The 24375-nt window shown below is 54.8% G+C and overlaps 1 protein-coding gene across 2 annotated transcripts; it reads left to right on the forward strand.

Moving 5' to 3' along the window:
* Positions 1-1391: 1391 nt before the first annotated feature.
* On the forward strand, positions 1392-21678 carry Med16 (mediator complex subunit 16). 2 transcript variants are annotated; one of them, XM_042697295.1, is made up of 15 exons: positions 1392-1517; positions 3444-3609; positions 4504-4611; positions 4892-5061; positions 6723-7154; positions 8833-8938; positions 11076-11231; positions 12121-12332; positions 13271-13477; positions 14407-14617; positions 16635-16768; positions 17768-17960; positions 18448-18664; positions 20903-20986; positions 21354-21678. In XM_042697295.1, the coding sequence occupies exons 1-15, from the start codon at positions 1440-1442 to the stop codon at positions 21478-21480; spliced, it is 2601 nt and encodes an 866-aa protein (XP_042553229.1). In that variant the 5' UTR covers positions 1392-1439; the 3' UTR covers positions 21481-21678. The 2 variants fall into 2 exon arrangements, with proteins under 2 accessions (XP_042553229.1, XP_042553230.1); XM_042697296.1 differs by lacking the exon at positions 1392-1517 and adding an exon at positions 1701-1741.
* Positions 21679-24375: the final 2697 nt, after the last annotated feature.

Consider the following 24375-nt stretch of genomic DNA (forward strand, 5'->3'; position numbering starts at 1 on the left):
TCCAGTTTTCTAGTGGTTTATGAGTCTCACAGCCTTTCCTGCCGGGCCTGTCTTTGAACTGTGATTCTCAGATCTCAGCCTTCTGAGTAGCTAGGATTATAGGCATGAGCCACTGATGCTCAGCTAATTTTTAAAATTTCTTTTTGTGCTGGTCCCAAGGCTTGAACTCAGGGCCTGGGCACTGTCCTGAGCTTCTTTTGCTCAAAGTGAGTGCTCTATCACTTGAGCCACAGCTGCACTTTTGGCTTGTTTTTTTTTTTTTGTCCCTTAGTCTTTAGATCTCAGCCTCCTGACTAGCTAGGATTATGATTATAGTGCTGAGGTTTGAAGCCAGCCTGAGCAGGAAAGTCTGTAAGACTCTTTCTTTCTAATTAAGCAGCAAGAAGTTAGAAGGGGAGCTGTGGCTCAAGCTAAGGGACAGTGCCCAGGACCTGAGTTCAAGTTCCATTTCATTACCGGCACCAAAAAATAAAAAAATTGAAAGAGATTATGAAGTAATGTAAGTCCCTACAGCCAGGGAGTGTTGGATGTAAAGATAGGCCCCACAGCCACCAGCCCGCCCATCTCCATCTGACTCCCAGAACTTCTCAGTCCTAGGCCTTTAGGTAGTACTTTTCTCAGGCGGAGTCACCAGCTGGGCAGGGACCCAAGCTGAGCAAAGTCCTGCAAAAACTCTGTGTGTTCAGGCAGAAAGAATTCCAGAGACGTTTAAAGCTGGAAAGATCCTCAATTAAAAAAAAAAGAAAAGAAAAGAAAAGAAAAAAAATCACCTTGGGGCCAGGTGTCAATGGTTTACACCTGTAAAGGAAATGTAAATTAAAAAAAAAACTCACCCAAGCTTGAGCTGACTCACCTGAGAATAAACAGAAAAAAGAAAAGAAAAGAAAAGCAATATGTGGCTATGTCTGTACGACGATCTGGGTATAGGGTTTTGGAGCAAGAGCTTGAATCCAGAGTGTTGTATTTGTGTTTTCCTGAATCTTGAAGTTAGGAAAGGAAAAATAGGCAGAACTTGCCACACTTGCGCAGCAAACCTGCTACCCTTCACTATTTCAGTCTTCGTACATACACTACTACAGTGACATCCCAGGCCGCGCGCTGCTTATAGCATAGTACTCTATATAGTACTCTAATGGCAGTTCTTTTCACTAAGGGTGAAGCTAGTGAAGCTAGTTTCCACTTGTTCTATCAGATTACCTATTCTTTTAATGATAGTAGTGTCACACACCATGAAAGCAAATGCAGTTCCTGACCAGAGTTGACAAATGCCCATTTTTGTTTTATTTTAAAAATCAATTCTAGTTCCAGAGGATGCTGGGACTAATATATAGCTACATATGCAAATATCCCCCAATGGGGCGGAGCCAGAGCCGACTGCTATCCCAGAAATCAAAGCGAAGGGCCGACGTAACCCCGGGAAACTTGTTGAATGTGAAAAGATGGCGGCGCCGGAGGCGGGGCGCTACGGTGAATGTGGACCGCGGCCTCCTGCGAGGCTGGGCGCTCGGATCAGCCAGGTGCGTGAGGGGCTGCAGGAATCCCGGAAGGGATCGGACGGCGCCCGGACGGCGCCCGCGGCCGCTCGGAGCGTCGCTGGGGGGGTGGAGGGCTTGTGGGCGGGGCCTGTGGAGTCAGAGGGCGGGACTGGGAGCAAAGGGTGCTGGGAACGCGGCGCGGAGAGCGCGAGGGGTGGGGCCTGGGTCGGGAACTCCGGGTGCATCCGGCTGCTGGCGGGGGTCCGGTGAGTCCGGGGCGGGGCCTGCGGCTCGTGGTCGGCCTAGGCGGGGCCTACCAGAACCAAGGGCGCGGGGGGCGGAGTCTCTGGGCTGGGGCGGCGTCTGGTTTGTCCGGCTCTGAGCATCCTCCCGCAGGACCCTGTCCTCATGCTGTCTCCATCCTTGACCCCCCTGGATCGCCATGGTCACCCTCTACCTATCCCTCAGTCAGCACAGATTGTGGGAACCTAAATAAGTCACGGCGCCTCAGGTTTTTTTTTTTTTTACTCCACAAGGGATGAGACCCCCATGAGGCCCAGAGCAGCCCCCCCATTTCCTGCCCCACTCTCCAGCCTCTGGGCCTTTCCACTGGCTGTTTCCTCCACTGGAAGTCACGTTGGCCCCCTCTGTGTTAAAACTGCATCCCCGAGTCGGGAGCCGGTGGCTCACGCCTGTCATCCTAGCTACCCAGGAGGCTGAGATCTGAGGATCGCCGTTCCAAGCGGGCAGGAAAGTTCGTGAGACTCTTTATGTCCAATAAACCACTCAGAAAACCGGAAGTAGCACTGAGGCTCCCGTGGTAGAGTGCTCGCCTTGAGCTGAAGAGCTGAGGGACAGTGCCCAGGCTCAGAGTTCAAGCCCCATGACCGACAAATTAAAAGCAAAAAACAAACAAAAAAAAAACCCCCAAAACTGCAGCCCCACTTGGTGCTGTGGCTCACACTGTAATCCTAGCTATTCAGGAGGCTGAGAACAGAGACTCGAAGTTCAAAGCCAGCTTAAGCAGGAAAATCCAATTAACAATCAAAAAAGCCAGAAGTGGAGCTGTGGCCCAAGTGGCAAGTGGGAGAACACTAGTTTTTTGGTTTTTTTTGTCGGTCGTGGTACTTGAACGTGCGCCCTTCTGCTCAAGGCAAGCGCTCTACCACTTGAGCCACAGTGCCACTTTTGGTTTTCTAGTGGTTTATTACGGACTTTCCTTCCCAGGCTGACTTTGAATGGTGAACTTCAGATCTCAGCCTCCTGAGTAGCTAGGTGTGAGCCACTGGTGCCCGACGTAACACTAGCCTTAAACAAAAAAAAGTTCTGGGAGCTGAGCACTTAGTGGTTCACACCTGCGATCTTAGCTACTAAGGAGGGTGAGATCTGAGGATTGCTGTTTGAAGCCAGCTGGGGCAGGAAAGTTCTAGAGACTGGTATCTCCAATAAACTACCAAAAATTGATCTGTGGCTCAAGTGGTAGTGTGCTAGCCTTGATCAAAAGAAGCTCAGGGACAGTGACTAAACCTTGAGTTCAAGCCCTAGGAGCAGAAAAAAAACCAACAACCCAAAAACCCTGTAGCTCCAGTCTCTGTACTTGCTTGACAGCCCAGCTACTTGGGAGGCAAAGAAAATGGATCTCTTGATTATAGGAGTTTGGGGGCAACTTGGGCAACATAGTGAGACCTTTTTTCCAAAAGATATCCTTACAACCCAAGCATGGTGACCAGAGCAAAAAACTAAGGGACAGTGCCCAGGCCTCGAGTTCAAGCCTTGACTGGCAACAACCTTTAAAAAACAACAACAACAACAAAGGACTGGGGCATGGTAATGTAGTGGGATGCTTTTCTAACAAGTGTAAGGCTCTGAGTTCAAAAGCTCAGAGCTGCAGTTCTCCCCTTCAGGCTGGTGCTAATGGGGTGGGGAGGATGGCTTTCCTGTCCCTGAGCCACACCCTCCTCCCAACAGGATCCAGGGACTGTGCTTGGTGCTGTGGGCATGATGGATCTGGCCTACGTCTGCGAATGGGAGAAATGGCCCAAGAGTACCTACTGCCCATCTGTGCCCCTGGCCTGCGCCTGGTCCTGCCGCAACCTCATTGCCTTCACCACAGACCTCCGCAACGATGACCAGGGTATGTCCCCTGCTCCTCAGCTACTGGACTCACCACCCAGCCTGGGTCTAGGTCTGGGGAAGTGGCCTATACTGCCTGCCCCACCTCCAGGGTACAGAGGGCCAATGCACTCCCTTGCTAGATACATGGCACTTGGGAGAATAGCTCTATGCAGGTGGATAGGGCTGCCGTGGGAGGTCAAGCAAAGGCTGGAACACCTGTGCCCCAGTTTCCAGAGCAAAAGAGTCCTGGTGGCTTTTCCCAAAAGCCCTTGAGGTGTATGGTGGCTGTGCCCAGCTTGCTATTGTCCTGCTAATGTGCACTCATTACCGAGAATTGGAGAAGCACAGAAAATCAGGGCAATGAAGAGCTATGACCCAGTGTGGAGAGACACCCACTCTGCTTGTCAGGATCATTCTCTTCTAGTCCAGCTTCTATGTCTCTTTCTCTCCCGTGTGTGTGTGTGTGTGTGTGTGCACGTGCATGCATGTGCACATGTGTGTGTACACGTGTGTACCAGTACTGGAATGGTGCTGGAGTGTGAACTCAGGACCAGAGTATCATCTTTTAGTTTTTCACTCTTTTTCACTGCTTGAACCACAGCTCCACTTCCAGCTCTTTGCTGGTTACTTGGCGATTAGAGTCTCACAGACTTTCCTGCCTGGGCTGGCTACTGAACCTCAGTCCTCAGATCTCAGCCTCCTGAATAGCAAGGATTACAGGTGTGAGCCACTAGCGCCCGGCTTCTGTCAGTTTTTAAACCGTGGTTGCAGCCACCCTGGTGGCACAGCTCCCATGCTTGCCGCGGCCTGGGACCTCCCTGGATCCTCTGTTGAGGTCCTTGTGGCCCCTGTGGCTCTGTCACTGTGAGGAGGCTGTGTGCCAGCCCCGGCTGACCCTGCCTGTCCCCTGCAGACCTAGCCCGCATGATCCACATCCTGGACACAGAGCACCCGTGGGACGTGCACTCCATCAGCTCGGAGCACAGCGAGGTCATTACCTGCCTTGAGTGGGACCAGTCAGGTGAGGGGCCAGGGTCTCCCTCACCCAGTGCCCTTGACTCCAAATCCCAGAACAGACCGCACTGCCTTTCCCTGTCCGTCCAGAGCTGGGACTGGCACCTTGGCCTGTGAGCATGGTCACTGTGTGTCCCAGCTGCCACGTGACACTGCTGTGTTCACCGTTCCTCAGTGTGTTTCATGCCCTCCACCCCCCAATGCTCCAGTCATGACCGCTCCCCAGGACTGGCCCTTCCCAGACTTTTCACATTCTGTGAACAGATACCCCCACTCTGTCCCCACAGGCTCCCGCCTCCTGTCAGCTGATGCTGATGGGCAGATCAAGTGCTGGAGCATGGCGGACCACCTGGCCAATAGCTGGGAGAGCTCAGTAGGAAGCCTCGTGGAGGGAGACCCCATCGTGGCCCTGTCCTGGCTGCACAATGGTGTGAAGCTGGCCCTGCATGTGGAAAAGGTGAGTGTCCCGCCTGAGTGAGTGGGTGAGGTGGGCAGGATGCTGACCCCACATAGCCCCCTGGCAGTCTGTGTGTGCATGTAGGTGAAAACTTACTATGTAGGGCTGTTTGATGCACGAGGCTGTCATGGTTCTAGCCTTACATTGATGATACTCTTGGTCATAGAGCCATCTCTGCTGTTCTAGCATCTGGGCTGGGCTGTGGCACGCACCAATTTGTCCATTCAGAGGCAGGATGGTGGGCTCTCCTGGGTGGGTAGCATTGGGGTGTCTAATTTATGGCCCAGCTCTTGGTCCAGAGGTAGCAGGGGTAAGATGGTGAACTGGTGCATGGCATAGACAGGCAAATGCAGAGGGACAAGAGCCTGGGTGGGCGGGCAGGCAGGAGAATGGGTACGTGTGAGTGCCAAGAGCACCTGGGCACACGGGCTCTCAGAAGCTCAGCCACCCTGGTTCTGCTCAGGGACAACAAGTACAAAGGTGTGTCCTGCACTTCTCTGGCCTTGTATGCTCATGCCTCAAGTGGGCATGAGGCAAGGATTCCCAGATTGAGCCAGGTGTCAATACCTCATGCCTGTAATCCCAGCTACAGGAGGCTGAGATCTGAAGATTGTGGCTCGAAGCCAGCCTGGCTAGAAAAGTTCTTGAGACTCTTATCTCCAACAAACCAGCAAAAAGCTGGAATTGGAGCTGTGGCTCCAGTGGTAGAGTGTCAACATTGGAAAAAGCTAAGGGAGACTTGAGTTTAAGCTGTAGGAGTCCAAGTCCTAGTACCAGGGGTGTGTGTGTGTGTGTGTGTGTGTGTGTGTGTGTGTGTGTGTGTGTGTGTGTGTGTGTGTGTGTGTGTGTGTAAGACTGTGTATTGTACATTCATGTAAACTGCCAGAAAACAACACGAGGCTAGGAGCTCCCATCATGGCTCAACTGCCAGGGAGGGGCAGGTGAGGACATGAGGGTCTCAGGCTGGGGTAGGTGGCTCTGTAGAGATGAGTCCAGTTTCCACAATAGCATATTTAGAAAACTGAGACCCTAAAAAAAAGGTGGCTTTTAGCTGAGTACTGATGACCCATGTTGGAACGGTGGCTCCAGTGGTAGAGAGCCAGTCTTGAGCAGTGCTCAGGCCCTGAGTTCAAGCCCCAGATCTGGCACCAAAAACAAACAAACAGACAAAAACCCCAGAAGAGTAAGAAGAGTAAGTAGGGCTGTATCTGGTGCTTCCCAGTACCTCCAGGAGTCTGCAAAGTCCCCAGTCCTGACCTGTTCTTGCAAATGACATTTTAGTACCTACAGCTAGGCCTACCTATGTACCTACTGTATGTTGCCTGTCTCCTCCTGGCCACTGAGGCAGAGGCACAGGTTTCGCACCAGGGAACTGGAAACTACCAAGGTCCAGGAAAAGTTCTTAGTCTGATGTATGTATGCAGATCCATTCAATCCCTGCCATGGGTGGTGTAAATGTCACTGTTCCCATCTTCCAAAAGAGGAGACTGTGGGTCAGAGAGGCCCCCATCCCAGTTCTCCTGGGGTTCACATGTCCCCCGATCTCTGCTTCACACTTGCTGTCCCAGCCCCCTCATTCCTGCCTGACGTTTTGTGCGGGTACAGCCCTGGGTGCTGGAAGCACACCCTGAAAGTGTTCCCTTGTTCCCCTCTCTATGCAGTCAGGTGCCTCCAGCTTTGGGGAGAAGTTCTCCCGGGTCAAGTTCTCGCCGTCACTCACACTGTTTGGTGGCAAGCCCATGGAGGGCTGGATTGCGGTCACTGTCAGTGGCCTGGTCACCGTGTCCCTGCTCAAGCCCAGCGGGCAGGTACTCACGTCCACCGAGAGCCTGTGTAGGCTGCGAGGCCGCGTGGCCCTGGCCGACATCGCCTTCACAGGTGGCGGCAACATCGTGGTGGCCACCGCGGACGGCAGCAGCACGTCGCCCGTGCAGTTCTACAAAGTGTGCGTGAGCGTGGTGAGCGAGAAGTGCCGCATCGACACGGAGATCCTGCCCTCGCTCTTCATGCGCTGCACCACCGACGTCAACCGCAAGGACAAGTTCCCTGCCATCACCCACCTCAAGTTCCTGGCCCGTGACATGTCGGAGCAGGTGAGCCACGGAAGCCGGTGCAGGCCTGACACTCTGCTTCTGGGATCCACAGGCCCCTGGACTTCCCTGGGATCTCCTCCCGCTTGTCTCAGCCCCCGTAGGCTCCCCGTCCTCCCAGGAGCAATGCCACATCTCACAGTCTCTCCACCTCCACCACCTGCCTCCTTCCTAAGACTTGCCAGGATGATCCCAGTTCAGGATCCTTAGTTGGATTGCATCCTTTTTTTTTTTTTTTCTTTTGGTTGGTTGGTTGTGGGGCTTGAACTCTGGGCCTGGGTGCTGTCCCTCAGCTCTTCAGCTCAAGGCTAGTCCTCTACCACTTGAGCCACAGCGCCACTTCTGGCTATTTCTGTGTATATGGTACTGAGGGATCAAACCCTGGGCTTCATGCATGCTAGGCAAGCACTCTACCACTGAGCTACCTTCCCAGCCCCAATTGCATCCTTTAAAAAAAAATTAATTATTATTGTTTTGTGCCAGTACTAGGACTTGAAGTCAGGGCCTGGCTTCTATGCTTTAACTTTTCTTTATTCAAGGCTGGAACTCTACTACTTGAGCTATACCTTCATTTTTTGCTTTTTGGTGGTTTACTAGAGATAAGGGTCTCATAGACTTTTCCTAGCCAGCCTGGCTTTGAACTGTGATCTTCAGATCTCAGCCTTCTGAGTAGCTAGGATGATAGGTGTGAGCCGCGAGCACCTGGCTTGATTGCATCTTTAAGGTCTGCTCTGCGGTGTGAAGTGACATAGCCACAGGTCTTGGGATCCGGACAGGCCTGTCTTTGGGGCTGATACTCACTACCCGCCAGTGAACTCTCCTGAGATCCGATTGTTCTCATGAATCAGCTCAAAGTTCCTGCCATGGGCTGGGAATGTGGCCCAGTGGTAGAGTGCTTGCCTAGCATGCCTGAAGCCCTGGGTTCCATTCCTTAGTACCACATACACAGAAAAAGCCAGAAGTGAGTGGCACTGTGGCTCAAGTACTAGCCTTGAGTGCTAATCTTGAACAAAAGCTCAGGGACAGTGTTTAAATCCTGATTTCAAGCCCCAGGACTGGCAAACAAAGACAACAAAAACCAGGAAAGGTGAAAGCATGGCTCAGGTGTTAGAGCTCCTTGAGCAAGCAGAGCCCACGCCCTGAGTTCAAGTCCCAGTACTGGCACAAAACACAAAACTAACAGAAAAACCTGAAAAAAATACTGGCTGGGAAGGTAGCTCAGTGGTAGAGCGCTCGCCTCGCATGCATGAGGCCCTGGGTTCGATTCCTCAGCACCACATAAGCAGAAAAAGCTGGAAGTGGCATTGTGGCTCAAGTGGTAGAGTGTTGGCCTTGAGCTGAAGAGCTGAGGGACAGTGCCCAGGTCCAGAGTTCAAGCCCCACAACAGACCAGAAAAAACCCCAAAAACAAAACAGGAAGGTCCTGTCATATTTCCTCTCCATGCCCCCCACCAGGCAGAGACCCACGCTGACGTCCACTGTCCCATGCAGCCTTTATCACTGGACCTGGGTGGGCTGGTGCAGAGCAGGCTGGACTCCATGGCGGCCCTGTGCTGGGTGGGGGGTGGGGAGGGCGGGGAGGGACCTGCATGGCACATGCAGGGCTGAGCTATTGTGAGAACCCAGGGCTCAGGACCGATGGGGATGGCCTGGGCCTGGTCTTCACTGCGCCGCCCTCCAGGTGCTCCTATGTGCGTCCAGCCAGACAAGCAGCCTGGTAGAGTGCTGGTCCCTGCGGAAGGAGGGGCTCCCCGTGAACAACATCTTCCAGCAGATCTCTCCTGTGGGTAAGGGTCTGGGGGCAAGAGTGTCCCTTGGGTGAGTTGTTTCTTATGAGTGGATGAGTTTCTATGGGTGGGTGGGTGTCTCCCTTGGAGCCACAGGGGCCCCTACCTTCCTTCAGGGGGGGGTTGGTTGTGGGGATGAACACAGGGCCTTGGGAATGTTAGGTAAATGTCCTGCCACTAGCTGCCCCCTGCCCTGGGTGCTGACTTTGGTATGCATCTCTCTCTCTTTTTTTTGTCAGTTGTAGGGCTTGAACTCAGGGCCTGAGCACTGTCCCTGAGCTCTTTTGCTCAAGGCCAGCGCTCTACCACTTGAGCCACATCGCCACTTGGTATGCATCTGAACTGTTCCTCCTCTTTAAGTTCTGAGGAGACTTGCCATCCTGTCCTACCTCAGGAAACGCACACTGCTTACCCCAATCACCCAGCCAGCTGACAGCAAGGAGCTAGCCGAATGGTTGGTGCAAAGGTCCTGGGGCAGGAGAGCAGTGGGCAGAAGCAGGGCAAGTGGGTGGCAGGGAAGATCAGAGCTCCCAGTACTTTTTCCTAAAAGTCATGGCACCTTGAAACCATGGTTGGAGAGGAAGCTGAGGCCCAGAATGATTCACTGGCTTTTGCCATCCCCAATCTCTCCTTTAGCCCTTCCTCTGATCAACCCCCTCAGGACCCCCAGAGCTGACACCCTCCCTGGCACACATCCTGGGAGAGCCTTTGGCTTGCCGGCCAGCTGGGGCTGCGGCTAGCTCCTGCCGGCCAGCCGGCAGCCTGCTGAGATGTTTTGCAGCAGATGAAAGCCAGCCTGGCCTTCGGCTGATTAACGCTAATGGGCGCTTGAGTGGCCGGGTATTGAGGAGCAGGAATCGGAAGCCACTAATGAAGCTGTGTCAAGAGGCCCCTCATGACTCTGCGGCCTGTGCTGCACTGCGGGGGTGGGGGGTGGGGGGTGGGGGGTTACGTAAATGGCCCATTGTGGCTGCCAGAGTGATTCAGTGCCTAGCTGGTCCCGGCCGGCCGCCCTCCCACAGCGCATTGTGAGTCACCAGGCCTAGCTCACTGACGCCACCTGCCTCAGGGCCACCAAACCTCGCCCCCAGGCAGTTGCCTCTGTTCCGTGCCGGTGGGAACATTGGCTCCTGCAGGACACCCAGCAGGCAGGCGCCACCCCACAGCCTCATTTTCTGGAGGGGGGGAGGGGGGGTGACAGCCCTGTCATCTAGAAGCCTGGATGCCAGCTGTGTGGGTCCTTGTCACTGACGTCCACAGGGCACACCACCGCCCACAGCCTCCCACGCTGAGCTCTCAGCTACAGGGCACATTTTTGTTTGGGGCATTTGGGGGTGAGGTGGGCCCAGGGACCCCACATGCCAGGCAGGCGCGGTGTACAGATCCTGACAGCTCTTTGAGGTCTAACCCACATCCCACTCTGCCTGCCGGGCCCCTGCCCTCTCTCAGCCTCAGGATATCACTCGAGGGACCTCTTTTTTTTTTTTTTTTTGTCGGTCGTGGGGCTTGAACTCTGGGCCTGGGCGCTGTCCCTCAGCTCTTCAGCTCAAGGCAAGTGCTCTACCACTTGAGCTACAGCGCCACTTCCGGTTTTCTGGTGGTTTATTGGAGATAGGAGTCTCACGGTCTCTCCTGCCCCGGCTGGCTTTGAACCGCGATCCTCAGATCTCAGCCTCCTGAGTAGCTAGGATTACAGGCGTGAGCCACCAGTGCCCGGCTTCTAGGGACCTCTTTGCCCTCTGACCAGGGACAGGTTCCTGGGCTGACTGTCCCTCATGGGCCTGCATCACACTAGGGGTTTGGGCGTGGCTTGTTGGTAGATAGGCTTCCATTTAAGACTCTAGGCCAGAAACAGAAAACCTACTTGAGCTGGCAGAGGGCAAGCAGCCTTGACGTCTGTGTGTGGCCAATCAGGAGGGCACATCCATCAGTTTCCATTCTCCTGCTTTGCATAAAATTGCAGGACTGAATCCCATTGGTCCACCCCTGAACCCATTTGGTGGGCCTAGATCACTCTGATTGGCCAGGCCAGGATCCTCTTCCTGGGTCAGGGAAGGGAACATGGGGCACTGGGCACCATTACCACCTTTCAGTTTGACCTTGTTGTCTCTCCATTTCTCCTTATCCAACGGTCCAGTCGGTGACAAGCAGCCCATGATTCTCAAATGGCGTATCCTGTCAGCCACCAATGACCTGGACCGAGTGTCAGCTGTGGCACTGCCCAAGCTGCCCATCTCACTCACCAACACTGACCTCAAGGTGGCCAGCGACACCCAGTTCTACCCTGGCCTCGGTATGCTGAGCTCAGAAACAGCTATCCCTACCCTGGGTGGGTCTGCTTACCAGGAGGTAAGCTCTGAGGGCCATGGGACCCTGGCCTGGCCTTGGGTCAACTCTGGTGAGGAAGCTGTCCTCATTGGAGGTATCCAGGGGCCTGTGAGCCTGCTGACCAGAGGCTGCATTCCTTAGTATATAAAGAGCTGTTGCAGCTTAGTAAGGCAGCGGTTGGGAATGTGAGTCAAAATCCCTTTCTGGAAAAGCAGCATGCAGTGATCACAGTGTGGTTCTAGATGTCCAAGCCCCACGTGCATGGTGGGCTTCCAGGACTGAGACTCAGTTTGCTCAGCTGTAAAGTGGAAGTGTGTCTGTGACTCGGCCCTCTCTTCTCCAGAGCTTGCTTGCTTTTTTTCTGTTGAATGAAAAGGACCCTTGTCAAAGTCTGCACGAGGCTGGGGGCCTTTATCTGTAGCCCCAGAGCGCCCCTGCTAACGCGAGAGCAGAGTCCAGCATGGCGGCCAGCCGGCCAGTCAGCTTTCAGGGGACAGATGGGGGGCTGGCGGCTGCTGACAGTGGTATGCATGGTGCCAGATGGCTTGCCCTAGGGTTCCAGGGCTAGCCCTCAGGTAGTGCAGCTTCCTCTGACCTGTGGTCTTGCCCTGCCATGGTGAGGTTCTTGGGTCTGGACCAGGGGTTCCAGGGGTCCCTCCCGTGGAGGTTCTCCCGACCTGTCCCCTGGAAGTGCCTGTCAGCCCAGACCAAGCTGGCTGGAGCCAGAAGCCCCCTGGTTCTGAGGGTCCTGTTAGCAAGGGGCGTGAGAACAGCTGCTCTTCCCCATGGAGGAGGCTGCCCTCACCCAGGGTCCCGAGCCATTCAAGCCCTGACCCCAGGCCTGTGTCTCCCAGGGCTGGCGCTGGCGTTCCACGATGGCAGTGTGCACATCGTGCACCGGCTGTCCCTGCAGACCATGGCCGTGTTCTACAGCTCTGCAGCCCCGCGCTCCTTGGATGAGCCCGCCATCAAGCGCCCGCGCACTACAGGCCCCGCTGTCCACTTCAAGGCCATGCAGCTGTCCTGGACCTCCCTGGCCCTCGTGGGCATCGACAACCACGGAAAGGTGAGTGCCAGCCAGCGTGACAGAGCTGACTGCAGGTGGGGTTCTTGTGGGGGAGAGGGAACCGTGAGCCCCTCCCTGCCCCATCCGCGGGAATTGACCTCCAGCCTGCCCTCCAGCTGAGGCAGACCCCTCGCATGTCACGGAGGCCATAGTGCCACATGGGAGCCTGATGCAGAGTGCAGTTAGGGCAAAGAACAAGCAGCGTGTGTGCGTGTGTGTGCATGTACCACGTGTGCCACACACTTGAGTGCTACAGGAGAGAGCTCCCCCCAGCCCCCTCCCTCACAGCCCACATCTGCTCCCCATACATTGTGGCCTACCTGTGGGATGGCCCAGCCCTGGAGAGCTCCGAGCTCTGTCTGGCAGGACTCCTGTCTGCGGAGGTCTCTGCAGACACCTTGGCACTCCTGATGGCTTTGTGCCAGCACCATCACCAGGCCTCTAGAGCTGCGAGTTCTTTATTTATCCTTGGCCTTGAACTCAGAGCCTTGCACTCTCTCTCCTGGCTTTTCATTCAAGGCTGGTCCTCGAGCACTTGAGCTATACCTCCCCTCCCGGCCTCTACAAGCTGGGTACCAGTGGCTCACAACTACAATCTTAGCTGCTTAGGAGGCTGAAATCTGAGGATCACAGCCAGGGCAGGAAAGTCTGTGAGACTCTTAGCTCCAATGAATCACCAAAAATCTGGAAGGGGTAGAGTATTGGTATTGGTTTGGTGGTTGTGGGGTTTGAACTTAGGGCCCTGCCCTTGCTTGTCCAAGTCCTCTTCTGCTTGATCCACGCGAATGGTTTTGAGAAGCCATCTGTGCCCCTGGATGCTCAGTGCTGTCCATGGCCCTGCCCCTCCAACTGTGGGCTGGCGGGCCTAGAGGGCCATGGGCAAGGGTGGGGGTGCCCCCTCCTGCCCACACCCCACCTCACCCCTCTGCCTCCCACAGCTTAGTATGCTGCGTATCTCACCTTCCCTGGGCCACCCTCTGGAGGCCAAGCTGGCCCTGCAACACCTGCTCTTCCTGCTGGAGTACTGCATGGTGACCGGCTATGACTGGTGGGACATCCTGCTGCACGTGCAGCCCGGCATGGTGCAGAGCCTGGTGGAGAAGCTGCACGAGGAGTACATGCGCCAGAAGCCCGCCCTGCAGCAGGTGAGCGCTGCCCGGGGCACAGGCGTCATGGGGTCGGCCCCCTCCCTGCTCACAGGGAGCTCCTTGGCAACAGACCAGCCATGAGGACCAATGGGTCCCCAACCAGTTGCAGGTTTCCAACCTGGCATGGGTGAATCTTCTGTGGGGGCAGTCCTGGGGTCCTGAGTGTGAGATTCTGGGTTCTAGACCCAGCAATACAATGAAAAATGGTTCTCAGCTGGACCCCAGTGGCTCGTGCCTATAATTCTAGCTACTCAGGAAGCTGAGATGTAAGGATCGTGGCTGGAGGCCAGCCCAGGCTCTTATCTCTAATTCACCATCAGAAAACCAGAAGCGGCGCTGTGGCTCAAAGTGGTAGAGCACTAACCTTGAGCTGAAGAGCTCAGGGACAGCGCCCAAACCCTGAGTTCAAGCCTCACCACTCACCAAAAAAAAATAAAATAAAAAGCTGAGGGACAGAGCCTAGGCCTTGAGTTCAAGTCCCAGCACCAGCACCAAGAAACAAAACAAAGCAATGGTTCTCAGGAGGGACTTGAGGGACAGCAGCCCTGTGTGTGGCAGGCTCAGAGCCGGCAGGATTGCCACTGGTGATGGCTGATACCTGCTACTTACAGCCTCGACTGTGTGAACCCCAAAGTGTCTTGACTGCCTTTCCAACCGGACTGGGTTGCCTCCCTCAGTAATGTGGACACTTGGAGACCCATTCCTTGCATGGGACTCCTTGCAGCTTCCAGTCTGCTCTCCACGCATCCCTGAGTGCCACCGCAGGTAGACTCTCAGGCTGAGCCCCCGCACCCTGCCCCAGCAACCAGGTCCTCTCCCCATTCAGCTAGTTGTAAGGAGAGAGGTCCCGTGGTGGTCCAGGCCCCAGGTGGGTGTCCCCAGGCAGCCTGGCTGCTCACTCACTGTCCTGCCCACCCCTCCCCCAGGTCCTCTCCACGCGCATCCTGGCCATGAAGGCCTCGCTGTGCAAGCTGTCACCGTGCACGGTGACCCGCGTGTGTGACTACCACACAAAGCTCTTCCTCATGGCCATCAGCTCCACACTCAAGTCCCTGCTGCGCCCCCACTTCCTCAACACGCCCGACAAGAGCCCCGGTGACCGGCTGGCCGAGATCTGCGCCAAGATCACCGACGTGGGTGGGTGACCCCTGGCCACTTCCGGCTCCCTTCCATTCCTGGCTGTAAAGGGATTAGGGTCCATGGTGGAAAGTTTTTTTTACCAAAGCCAGCTCACAGAAACCAGCCTGCTCAGAAGTGCTGCTGAACCTCACTCCTCCTGTTTGGGGAGCAGTGCTGGGGCTTCCGCTTAGGGCCTTGTGCTTGCTAGGCAGACACTCTTAACAACTGAGTCACACACCCCAGCCCTTTTGTGCTTTAGTTATGTTTCAGATAGGGTCTCAGGTTTCCCCAGGGCTGGCCTCTGACCTCAGTTCCCAGGTCAGTGCTGCCATACCCAGCTTGCTCATCCAGCTAGGCTTTTGCTAACTTCCTGCCTGGGCTCACCTCAAACCATCCAAGCCTGGCTTACAAGTGTGAGCCACCATACCAGGTGTGTCACTTTTCCCTTTTAAAAATGTATATTTCTGGGCTGGGAAGGTGGCTCAGTGGTAGAGCGCTTGCCTTGCATGCATGAGGCCCTGGGTTCGATTCCTCGGCACCACATAAGCAAAAAAGGAAAAAGCCAGAAGTGGCACTGTGGCTCAAGTGGTAGAGTGCTAGCCTTGAGCTGAAGAGCTGAGGGACAGCGCCCAGGCCCAGAGTTCAGGCCCCACAACCGGACCAAAAAAAAAAAAATGTATATTTCTAAGCCGGGTGCTGGTGGCTCACACCTATAATCCTAGCTACTCGGGAGGCTGAGATCTGAGGATCATGGTTCAAAGCCAGCCCAAGCAAGAAAGTCTATGGGACTCATCCCCAATAAACTGCCAATAAGCTGGAAATAGAGCTGTGTCTCAAGTGGTAGAATGCTAACCTTGGGCAAAAGAAGATCAAGGACACTTTCCAAGCCTTAAGTTCCAGCTCTAGTACTAGTAACAAAAAATTAAATATATATATATATATATATATATATATACATATATATATATATATATATCTTATTTATTTTATATTTATATTTCTTGGACTGGAGGTGCCGTTCAGGTGAAGCATTTTTTCACCTCATTCATGAGACCTGAAAAGGGCACCTGGGCTGTTCTCTGCAGACCGTCCTCTTCCCCACACGGACACCTACACCACACCTCTGCATCCAGGCTTTTTCTGTGAGTTTGGCATTTCCAGACTCCAGCCTACCGGTTGCAGATAACTTAGTCACACAGAGGCTCACTTCACCTCATGTAGCAAAAATAAAGTTTCCCTACTATTCCTTGGAAAACGTTCATGGCACCTTTTCACAGCCGTCTACTAGTCCCTCTACACAGGGCAGCGTGGTTTATACTTCCCCACTGCTGGACATGCAGATGGATAAATAGCTGATCACCTCTCACAGCCCGCAGGCCCTCTAGCCAGGAGCCGGGTGTTTTGTGATTTTTATTTTATTTTTTTGGAGGTGCTAGGGATGGAACCCAGGGGACCTTGCAAATTTAGGCAGAGATTATACCACTAAATTATAGCCCCAGCCTTTAGTTTGATGAGACAGTCTTACTAGTTGGCTCAAGCTAGCCTCGAACACTCCATCCTTCTACCTCAGCCTCCCAAGCCCTGGAATTACAGGTGTGTACCACCATACCACATCGCGTGTGAATGATTATTTCAGTAGGCTCATTCTGTGATCCACCTGAGAGGTGTCTGCTGTGGGTCTGCCAGGTACTGGGGGACAGGGTGCTTGCAGCTAACTGCAGGAGGTAGAGGTGGAGGTCCTCCCACACAGAGCTCACCCTTAAGGCAGGACCTGTGGTCCCCAGAGGAGTAGAGTTTCCACACACAGAGTCCCTGCAAAGGCACCCAGTTATGCAGAGGCCTGGAGGCCAGAAAGGCCCAAAGAAGGACCCTGCCCATACAAGGTGGGCTCTGGCCCTCTGCATAAAGCCTCAATCAGCCATGCCGCCCCTGGAGCACAGCAGGGGTCAGCTGGGTCAGTCTACGTGTGCGTTGTACACGTCACTCTCACAAGGGCCTGGGTACCCCTGACCGCCCCACACTTGTCTCCTTGCAGACATCGACAAGGTCATGATTAACCTCAAGACAGAGGAGTTTGTGCTGGACATGAACACGCTCCAGGCACTGCAGCAGCTCCTGCAGTGGGTGGGCGACTTCGTGCTCTACCTGCTGGCCAGCCTGCCCAACCAGGTGTGTGGTCCAGCCCTCCTCTGCCCACCCCTCGGCCCCTCCTCCTGCCCTCCCCTCCACAAAGCCCTGCCCACGGTCCCTGATCCCTCTTTACCTCCTGATCTCACTTTTATTCTCCAAGGACACTTCCTGTTTGCCCTCTTCCCAGCCCCAACCAGTTTTGTTTGTTTTGTGCCAGCCTTGGGGCTTGAACTCAGGGCCTGGGCTGTCCCTTAGCATTTTTTGTTCAAAGCTGTCACTCTAAAGCCTGGCCAGTGGCTCACGCCAGTAATCATAGCTACTGAGGAGGCTGAGATCTGAGGATCGCCGTTCAAAGCCAGCCAGAGCAGGAGAGTCAGTGAGACTCATCTCCAGTGAATCACCAGAAAACTGGAAGTGGCGCTGTGGAACTGGCACTTCACTACTTGAGCTACAGCTCCACTTCTAGCTTTTAGATGGCGAATTGGAAATAAGAGTCTTACAGACTTTCCTGCCCAGGGTTGGCTTCAAACCTGATCCTCAGATCTCAGCCTTCTGAGTAGGTGGGATTACAGGCGTGAGCCACCAGCACCTGGCTCATTCCTAACCTTATCCCTGAGGTTTGAGAACACAGGACAGGACAGGCCGCGCACGCTGCCTCTTTGCCACCTCCCCTCCTCAGCCCCCGGGTGCTCCCCTCCTCAGCCCCCGGCTGCTCCCCTCCTCAGCCCCCGGGTGCACATGTCCATTTGGCTGGGGGCTGTGTGTCCCTCCAGCTCCCTTAGTCAGGACACCAGAGGCCCCTCCCAGCCTCTGGGGGCTTGAGGCTATGGGATCACTTCCCCTCAGCCTCACAAGCCCAGCGAGCGCCTGCCGGCACTGTTTTCGATTGTCTTTCAGCCAGGTCCCCTGGTATTGTGGACGTCAGGGCCAGGTCATTCCCCGAGCTCCAGGTACTGGAGCTTGTTCATGGAGGTCTGCTCCATGGCAGACCCAGGGCCATACGTGGCTGGTTCTCACACTGAATATCTCTGTCCTCAGGGCTCCCCGCTGCGACCAGGCCACAGCTTCCTGCGCGACGGCACCTCACTGGGCATGCTGCGAGAACTGATGGTTGTGATCCGCATCTGGGGCCTGCTGAAGCCCAGCTGTCTGCCCGTGTACACGGCCACCTCAGATACCCAGGATAGCATGTCCCTGCTCTTCCGCCTGCTCACCAAACTGTGGATTTGCTGTGAGACTCCTCTTTCTTCCCATCTCCTCACCAGAATACATGTCCTGGATGTCTCCCTACCAACGCAGAAGCCCTGCCATTAGAAACAGCTCTGTCTTGGCTCTGGCCATGTCCCCAGCACCCAGCACCAACGCTGGCATGTATGGATGGTTGTTGACCATCAGTTGTTGACCATCAGCATCACAGGTGTCTGAGGTTACCGGGTGAAGCATGTCTGGGCAGCCAGGCTGTATTTCTTGCATCTCTGTGTCCATTCAGGGCACTGCATTCAACAGAGGATATCAGCTGGGTGGTGGCCCAGGTTCCTGTTTCACAGAGGAAATGCTAGGACCATGGAGAAGGGCCTTCCCTGTGTCCCAACCGGGGCAAGGCCGAGCCTTACTGAACAGGGCCCTGAAGCCCCATTGAACCTTGGTCCTCCAGATCTCAGTTGCTGCATTCTAGGCAGGCTGCTGAGCATGGTGTTCCCCCATTCTCTTTCCTACAGGCCGTGACGAGGGTCCAGCCAGTGAGCCCGACGAGGCACTGGTGGACGAATGCTGCTTACTGCCCAGCCAGCTGCTCGTGCCCAGCTTGGACTGGCTGCCCGCCAGCGACAGCCTGGTTAGCCGCCTACAGCCCAAGCAACCTCTTCGTCTGTTCTTTGGCCGGGCACCCCCACTTCCTGGCAGTGCCACCACCCTGCAGCTCGATGGCCTGGCCAGGTATGGGCCGCCCCTGCCCACCTTTGCCCGGGCTCTCTCTGGGAAACTTCTTCCCTCCCTGCCCACCCCCTCTTCCACGCCTGCCTTCGGTCCTTGGCATGGCCTAACAGTAGCAGGAGAAGGTTCCTCCACGATAGGTCATCTTCCCCAGGACCCCTGTGCAGTGTCTGCTCCCAGGTTCTTAGGGCATCCAGGGCTTCCAGCCCCTTCAGGGCTAAGCATGCCTGGAAGCAAGTCTTACCTCCAATGCAGACTATCTGAGCTGTGACACTGAGAGAAAGGAGCTGAGAGCTGGAGGCTCACACCCATCACCCTAGCCACTCAGAGGCTCCAGAGGTGAAGCCAGACAGGGCAGCAAAGTCTGTGAGACTGCCTCCAGGGAGCCAGCAAAAAGCTGGAACTGGAGGCATGGCTTGAGTGGCAGCGCACCAGCTGTGACAAGGCTGTGAGTTCAAGCCTCAGAACTGGCAAGAAAAAGAAAATCCCACTGCTCCCGGTGGGCTGTGAAGCCTTCCACAATTACACATATAATTGTGATCTGCCTTCATTTTATTTATTGGGGATAGACTTTGGGCTTGTACTGTTAGGCAAGTGCTACCGGCTGAGCTGCACCCACCCTCGTGTGTGTGTGTGTGTGTGTGTGTGTGTGTGTGTGTGTGTGTGTGTGTGTGGTGTGTGTGTGGTGTGTGTGTGTGTGTGGTGTGGGGGGTGTGGGGGTGTGTGTGGTGTGTGTGTGTGTGTGGTATTTGTGGTGTGTGTGTGGTATGTGTGTGTGTGGTATGTGTGTGTGTGGTATGTGTGTGTGGTGTGTGGTATGTGTGTGTGGTGTGTGTGTGTGTGTGTGTGTGTGTGTACACACGCATGTGCCAGTACTGGGGCTTGAACTCACTGCCTCATGCTTTTACTAAGCTTCCCCTCTCATGGTTGGCACTCTGCTACTTGAAGCCACACCTCTGCTCCAGTCCAGCATTTTTCTGGTTAATTGGAGATGAGGATGGAGATGGGTTTTTCTTTTTTTTTTTTCTTTTTGGCCAGGCTTGGCTTCGAACCTTAGCCCTCCACATCTCAGCCTCCTGGGTGTCTAGGATTACAGACATGAGCCTCAGGCACCCAGATTGGTCTTTGTATATATTTTTTTGTTTTTGTGTGTGTAGGTCCTGGGGCTTGAACTCAGAGCCTGGGCGCTATCCTTAAGCTTTTTTTGCTCAAGGTTAGCACTCTACCAATTGAGCCACAGCTCCACTTACAGCTTTTTGGTGGTTAATTGGAGATAAGAGTCCCACAGGAGCTGGGCGCCGGTGGCTCACGCCTGTAATCCTAGCTACTCAGGAGGCGAGATCTGAAGATTGCAGTTCAAAGCCAGCCCAGGCAGGAAAGTCCCGGAGACTCTTATCTCCAATAAACCACTCGAAAACCGGAAGTGATGCTGTGGCTCAAGTGGTAGAGTGCTCGCGTTGAGCTGAAGAGCGCAGGGACAGCGCCCAAGCCCAGAGTTCAAGTCCTATGACTGACCAAAAAAAAAAAAGGAGTCCCACAGGCTTTTCTGCCCAGGCTGGCTTTGAATTACAGTCTTCAGCATAACAGTCTTCAGATCTCAGCCTCCTTAGTAGCTCAGATCGCAGGATAAGCCACTGGGGCCTGGCTACTCTTTTTTTTTGTAATCAAAAGCATCACCCACCCTTTTCCTGTGCCATTTCCCCAGAGGTTGCCATGTAGGTCCTGCCCACTTAGGAAATGTCACTTGTGCTGACCCATGGATGTCTTCTTTCTTTTTTTTTGTCGGTTGTGGAGCTTGAACTCAGGGCCTGGGTGCTGTCCCTGAACTCAAGGCTAGTGCTCTACCTCTTTAAGCCACAGTGTCATTCCTGGTTTTCTCATAGTTAATTGGAAATAAGAGTTTCACAGCCTGGGAATGTGGCTTAGTGGTAGAGTGCTTACCTAGCATGCATGAAGCCCTGGGTTCGATTCCTCAGTACCACATAAACAGAAAAAGCTGGAAGTGGCACTGTGGCTCAAGTGGTGGAGTGCTAGCCTTGAGCAAAAAGCAGCTCAGGGACTTTTCTGCCTGCGCTGGCTTTGAACAGTGATCCTCAGATCTCAGCCTCCTGAGTAGCTAGGATGACAGGTGTGAGCCACCAATGCCTGGCTCTGTGGACGCCTTTACCATGTTGCTCCGCTGGGAGTGTGGAGGGAGACCACCCCGGCTCCTATCTCTAATGCCCTCTCCTCTCGTCCCAGGGCACCTGGCCAGCCCAAGATTGACCACCTGCGGAGGCTGCACCTGGGTGCCTACCCCACAGAGGAATGCAAGGCCTGTACCAGGTGAGGGAGCATCGTTTTGATACTCTGGGCTGCTGAGATGAAGCCTGGAGCTCTGCAGGGGTCCGGGCACCTCGGGGGAGGGGGAGCTGCATGTCCTGCTCCATCCCCCTGAGAACCCAGGAACCCAGTGTGGCAATGAATTGATGGCCGAGCAACCTTGGCTGCCACAAAGCAGGCTCCAACACCACATGAGTTAGCATGGCCGAGCAAGCGAGGGATCACTCAGCTGGTCTCTCCTGCACAGAGTGGCGAGGGATGTCCTGGGTGCAGGGAGCTGTTTTCTCACAGCAGGGGAAGGGCATGTGCAAAGTCCATAGGTGGGTGGAGCAGGCTAGAGGAATCCGGTCTACCCCCCTGGCCCCCCCAGGTGCGGCTGCGTCACCATGCTCAATTCTCCCAACGAGACGACAGCTGTGAAGCAGTGGGAGCAGCGGTGGATAAAGAACTGCCTGTGTGGGGGACTGTGGCGGAGGGTACCCCTGAGCTACTCCTGAAACCAGAACACTGTCTGCGCTGGGAATAGAGTTGCCAGGCCTGGGATGCCGTCCCTCACCCCGATGGAGGCCACACCTGGCGCCCTGCTGCTGTCCTCACGGCTAGGTGGCCTGGCGGTCACTGTCAGCGCCTCCGTCACTGGCCAAGGCCAGAGAGACTCAGTAAAGCTCTTGGCTGGGCACAGCTCAGCCCTGAAATGCAGCATCTTCTCTGTCTCAGCTGGAGCCCAGACGCCCCCTCAGGTCACTAGCAGGTGTCCTGGTACTGGAGCTCTAGCAAGGAGCATCCGGGTTGGCTCCAAGTAGTGTCCTTTTTAAATGTTTCGGGGAGGGTTGGGGGGGGGGGCACTGGGAATGTGGCTTCACGGTAGAGCGCTGGCCTAGCATGCATGAAGCCCTGGGTTTGATTCCTCAGTACCACATATACAGAAAAAGCCCAAGAGGCACTGTGGCTCAAGTGGTAGAGTGCTAGCCCTGAGCAAAAGCAGCTCAGAGACAGTGCCCAGGCCCTGAGTTCAAGCCCCAGGACTGGAAAAAAAAAAAGTTTCTGGTTATCCAGGAACTGAGATCTCATGCCTGTAATCCTTGCTACTTGGAAGGCTGAGATGTGAGGATTATGGTCTGAAGCCAGCTCAGGTGGGACAGTTCATGAGACTCTTTACCTCCAACGAACCAGCAAAAAGTAGGAAACAGAGCTGTGGCTTAAGTGATAGACCCTTGAGCAAAAAAGCCAAGTTAGAGCACAAGGCCCTGAGTTCAATACTCAGTACCTGCCCACATACACATATGCACACACCAAAAAACACATGTGAAATGTTCCTGCTGTGGGAGATGCCATTTGGGCTTCCTGCCTTGGTCTCCCTCTGATGCCCAAGGGAGCTGGACAGAATAAATAAATGTGCCTTAGGCCTTTGTTGTCCCTGTGGTTCTGTGTGGCCTTTGGTCGTAGCACTGTGCCCTAGAGGGCCCACATTGATGGAGCACTGAGTTAGATGCCAGGGGCAGGGGGCCGTGTGGGCAGAGGATGGGGATGGCAGGTGAGGGCCCTGGCCTCTCTCTGCCTTGCATCCATCTCTCCAGCCCCCATCACATCGCGGTGGGGGGCTCTGGGTTTCTGGGCTCAGCTGGCGCAAGCCGGCAGGGGTTCTGTCTCACACAGCTACCAGGCACTCGGTGATGATGTCTGCAAAGCCAGCCTGCCAGTCCCCTGCTGGCCTGTGTGGTCCATGGTAATTACTCCAGCTTTGGATCTGGAGGCTGAGGGTCAGCACCCCATGGAGAAGGAGTACAGGACACAGGTGGCCCGCAGGGGTGCGGGACCTGCCACCTGCGTGTGGTCTAAGCCGGCCTTGTCTGCAGTGGGAGTGGGCCCTCAGGATGGCGGAGCCTACCACATGGCAGGATCGGGTAGACGAGCCCTCTGAGGGGCCAAGGAGGAGTGGGACCTGGGCAGCTCAGTGCTTGACCTGACCTCACGCCCATGCTGAGGCTCTACGGCTCCTCCAGCGACACAGACCTGGCCTCCCACTCTGATGTTGGTGTGTAGGGCCCAGATCTCCACAGTTGGGGTGTTTGGTTTTCTTTTTTGTCTGTGTGTGCCCATCCTGGGATTTGAACTCAGGGCCTGGGTGCTGTCCCTGAGCTTTTTTGCTCAAGGCTAGCAATCTACAACTTGAACCACAGCTCCACTTCTGGCTTTATGCTGGTTCATTGGAGGTAAGGGTCTCACAGAATTGGGATCCAGTATGTTCTAAAGGCCAAGGGGACATGGGAACTGCTGTAGGGATTTTTCTGTCCTTGTTCCCACGCTGAGCAGTACCTGATCCTGAAGTCAGCAGCAGGGCACACCTACCATGTATCACCTGACTGGGTTCTCAGGTACAGATCCCTATTGTAGGCAGGGCAGGAGGTTACTAGCTTCCTCTCACCTCCTCCTCCTGAGGCTCTCCTCTCCAGCCCTCTGTCCTCCTCTTGACTGCATCATGAGGCTGAAGATGCACAGAGAGCCTTAGAGCTGGCTGCTGGTCCTCCCTCCATGGGAAGTAACCCCTTCTACCACTATGCTGGCCCTGGGGTACAACCTGTCCAGAAGAAGCAAGAATCCTGATTCCCAGGAGCCCATCTGCAGCCTGCTCTCCTTTTTTCTTTTTTTTTGGGGGGGGGGGGGTCCGGTCGTGGGGCCTGAACTCTGGGCCTAGGCACTGTCCCTCAGCTCTTCAGCTCAAAGCTAGTGCTCTACCACTTAAGCCACAGCGCCACTTCTGGCTTTTTTTTCTTTTTGCTTATATGGTGCTGAGGAATCGAACCCAGGGCCTCATGCATGCAAGGCAAGTGCTCTACCACTGAGCCACCTTCCCAGCCCCCTTTTTTCTTTTTTCTTTTTCCTTTTGTCAGTCATGAGGCTTGAACTCAGGGCCTGGCCACTTTCTTTGAGCTCTTTTGCTCAAGGCTAAAATTCTACCACTTTGAGCCACAGCACCATTTCAGTTTTCTGGTGGTTAACTGGAGATAACAGATTTTCTTGTCCAGGCTGACTTTGAACTGGGATCCTCAGATCTCAGCTAGGATTACACGTGTGAGCCACCAACACCCGGCTTACATCCTGCTCTTGACTTCCTATGGGTGAGGGAACCAGGCAGGATGGCGCTGGCCCACCCTCCCACACCTGGTCCGCCCTTCCTGGTGGCCCAGCCATCCCCTGCAGCCATGTGCGCATCTTCCCCTCTCAGCCTGCTTCTCTGGGAGATCCAGTAAACACATCTACTTGAAACAGCTGTGTGGGTCAAAGAGCCCCAGAACTGCCCCATTGCCCAGCCTTCTGATGTGGTGGATTTTGTTTGGTTGGTTATTTTTTTTTTTGGGGGGGGGCGGTTCTTTTTGTAGTACTGAAACTTC

This window comes from Dipodomys spectabilis, unplaced genomic scaffold (assembly GCF_019054845.1).
Source record: "Dipodomys spectabilis isolate Male_0828 unplaced genomic scaffold, ASM1905484v1 ptg000215l, whole genome shotgun sequence".
Lineage (NCBI taxonomy): Eukaryota > Metazoa > Chordata > Mammalia > Rodentia > Heteromyidae > Dipodomys > Dipodomys spectabilis.

Excerpts from the sequence above, each read along its gene's own strand:
- Med16 (XM_042697295.1), top strand. The coding sequence starts at position 1,440 with ATGGCGGCGCCGGAGGCGGGGCGCTACGGTGAATGTGGACCGCGGCCT. Across the intron at positions 12,333-13,270 it reads GCATCGACAACCACGGAAAG|CTTAGTATGCTGCGTATCTC; the intron begins GTGAGTGCCAGC and ends TGCCTCCCACAG. Across the intron at positions 14,618-16,634 it reads CGCCAAGATCACCGACGTGG|ACATCGACAAGGTCATGATT; the intron begins GTGGGTGACCCC and ends GTCTCCTTGCAG.